Genomic DNA, 2,500 nt, shown 5'->3' with positions numbered 1-2,500 from the left:
GGCCCTCGTACTGGCTATCCGCGAGGGAGCCAGCAAGAAAGGCCTCGTTCAAAACAGAAAGGAGAGATTCGCTCAAATCGTTCCAAAAACACGAGTAAAATTCTGTTGGGAGACCATCAGAACCGGGTGACTTGCCGGTCTGAAGGCCTTCCAATGCAGTAAGTAATTCTTTATTAGAAAAAGGGCCTTCACATAGATTGCGCTCATAATCAGTCAGTGAAAATTCGAGGTCGTCAATTATTTCAGTTTGAATTCGCATATCAAGAGGATCTTTGGTGAATAAATTCTTGTAGAAATTGGTTAAAATTCTTTTCAAGATCATTTTGAGAATTTCTGAGAACACCGTTCTCGTCAAAAAAAGATTCAAAACTATTCATGTCAGCTCGTTTTTTCTCCAGACGGAAGAAATAGCGTGTTGGTTTCTCGCCTTCTTCGAACCATTGTGCTCGGGAGCGGACTTTAGCTCCTTCGGCTTCTTTCGAGATTAGAGAGGACAATTGGCTTTCCAAATCGCTAATTACACCTGGGTTATTTAAGCGATTAGAATGTAAAGCGTTTTTAGCATGGGTTAATTGCTTAGTAATTAGGATTCTTTTGGCATTTGCTATTCTCTGTTTACGGATACAGTATGAAATACTTGTTTTGCGGATTTCAATTTTTAGAGCATCCCACCATTCGCGAAGGGAGGCGAATTCGGGAATTTTAAGCTTAAAGTTATTAATCGATTTTGACATAATGTTTTTAAATTCTACATCTGAGAGTAAAGAGCTGTTGAACTTCCAAATTCCAGGACCGTGATTAGAAGGGTTAGTCGTTAGTTCAATTTTTACAAAGTCATGATCGGATAGGTCGTATACGCATGGAAGAATATTACATTTCGTTACTAGGGTTAAGCCTTTAGCGACGAGAAAGCGGTCAATTCTAGATGCCTGGGTATGGTCTTTGTTAGACCAGGTGAAAGTTACTTTGCGCGGGTTGTTTTTGCGCCAAATGTCTGTAAGTGAGAAGTCAGCACAAAGGGATCGGAGAAGTTTTTGATCAGACAATAGGATGGCGGAACAATTTAATTTATCTAGGACATTGTCTACACAATTAAAGTCTCCCCCGATCACTAGATCCCCTTGGGGGAGAAAGTAATTGTGCAGACAAGAGAAAAAACTTTTACGATCCGAAATAGTATTGGGAGAGTAAATGTTTACTAAATTTAGTTTAGAATTATAGTAGTCAATGAGTAAGCTCAATATTCTTCCTTCGGAATCGGTCAAAAAACGGATAATTTTGCCTGGGAAGTTTAGAGAAAAGAGGATGGCAACACCGGCAGACCTGCCAGTCCCGAAGGACCACAGACATTTGCCGCGCCAGAGTATTTCGAATTCCTCCGCTTGTTTTTTGCATGAGACATGTGTTTCTTGTAAAAGGATTATGTCACAGTTTGAATAATTTAATTCTTGAATAATTTTTCGACTTTTACTGGAGGACCCGAGTCCTCGCACATTTAGAGAAATTATTTTAAGCTTACTCATTGAATATAAATAAAAAATTAATATCTATACCGCCTTCTCCTAGGTTTAACTCTCTCCCATCCATCATCATCAGTTTCGGAGCCAGAGTAGTCACGGCGGGAAGATCTATCGCGGTCATCGCGGCCGCGATAATAATCTCGATCGTTTCTATCTCTCTCTCTTCTGTCTCTCCGGTCATCTCTTCGTTCTTCTCGATCGTCCCTCCCTCGCTCGTCTCTTCGTTCTCTTGGTCGTTCTCTTCTACCTTCGTCGCGTTGTTGTTCTCGTTGTTTCTCTTGATCTTGTTGTTTCTGTTGTTCTTGCTGTTTCTGCTTTTCTAGTAATTTCTGTTGTTCTTCTTGTTGTCGCTGTTGTTCTCTCTGTTGTTGTAGTTTTTTCTGCCTTTCTTCTCTTTCCTTGGCGCGCTGGGCTCGCTCTTGTTTCTTTTCCTCTTCAGTTTTAGGTGGCGTTGGCTCACTATCGACGTTCGCGCTGAAGAGCAGGAAGGGGCATTGAGGCATGGAATGGTTGTCCGCTAAACAAACGGAACATCTTGGCGAGTCTTTACATTCTTGAGCTCGATGCCCAGGGCATTCACAATTAAAACAACGGACTGCAGAGCAGTCTTTGGCCATGTGGTCAGTAGCTCCACAATTCCGGCAAGCTTTTGGCTGATTTGGGTACCATATTTTAATAGGTTCACCAGCTATGTTGATGTTGGCAGGGATAGTTCGATGTAGCGCCATTCGAGCCGTTCTTACTCCATTCTCGATATGTTGTGCAATTTTGTCGCGCCGAAATGAAAGGACACGACCGTAGTGGCTGAGTCGGCCAATCACGGCAGTGTCGGGTAGTTCAGCGGGGGCTTCATGGATCTTGACGAGGACCAAACGATTTTCGCAGTCGCCCAAGAACACTTTGAGACCGGCAATCACGACAAAAGGTGTTTCAAGAGCGGCTTCTTTAGCTGCACGGCTCTTAAAAGTTACGATCCAAGA

At 42.6% G+C, this 2,500-nt stretch overlaps 1 protein-coding gene across 1 annotated transcript in view; it reads right to left on the bottom strand.

Annotated features, from left to right (window-relative positions):
- Positions 1-1,540: 1,540 nt before the first annotated feature.
- Positions 1,541-2,500, bottom strand: part of LOC148728314 (uncharacterized) — a 1,315-nt gene continuing 355 nt past the window's right edge. Inside the window, exon 2 of the mRNA XM_088762943.1 lies at positions 1,541-2,500. This exon is cut by the window's right edge and continues 103 nt beyond it. Within this exon, the coding sequence (XP_088619069.1) occupies positions 1,541-2,248 (708 nt within the window). The 5' untranslated portion in view covers positions 2,249-2,500.

Source organism: Stylophora pistillata, chromosome 6 (assembly GCF_964205215.1).
Source record: "Stylophora pistillata chromosome 6, jaStyPist1.2, whole genome shotgun sequence".
NCBI classification, from domain to species: domain Eukaryota; kingdom Metazoa; phylum Cnidaria; class Anthozoa; order Scleractinia; family Pocilloporidae; genus Stylophora; species Stylophora pistillata.
The sequence above is the reverse complement of the archived record's forward strand: the minus strand, read 5'-3'. Positions and strand labels throughout refer to the sequence as shown.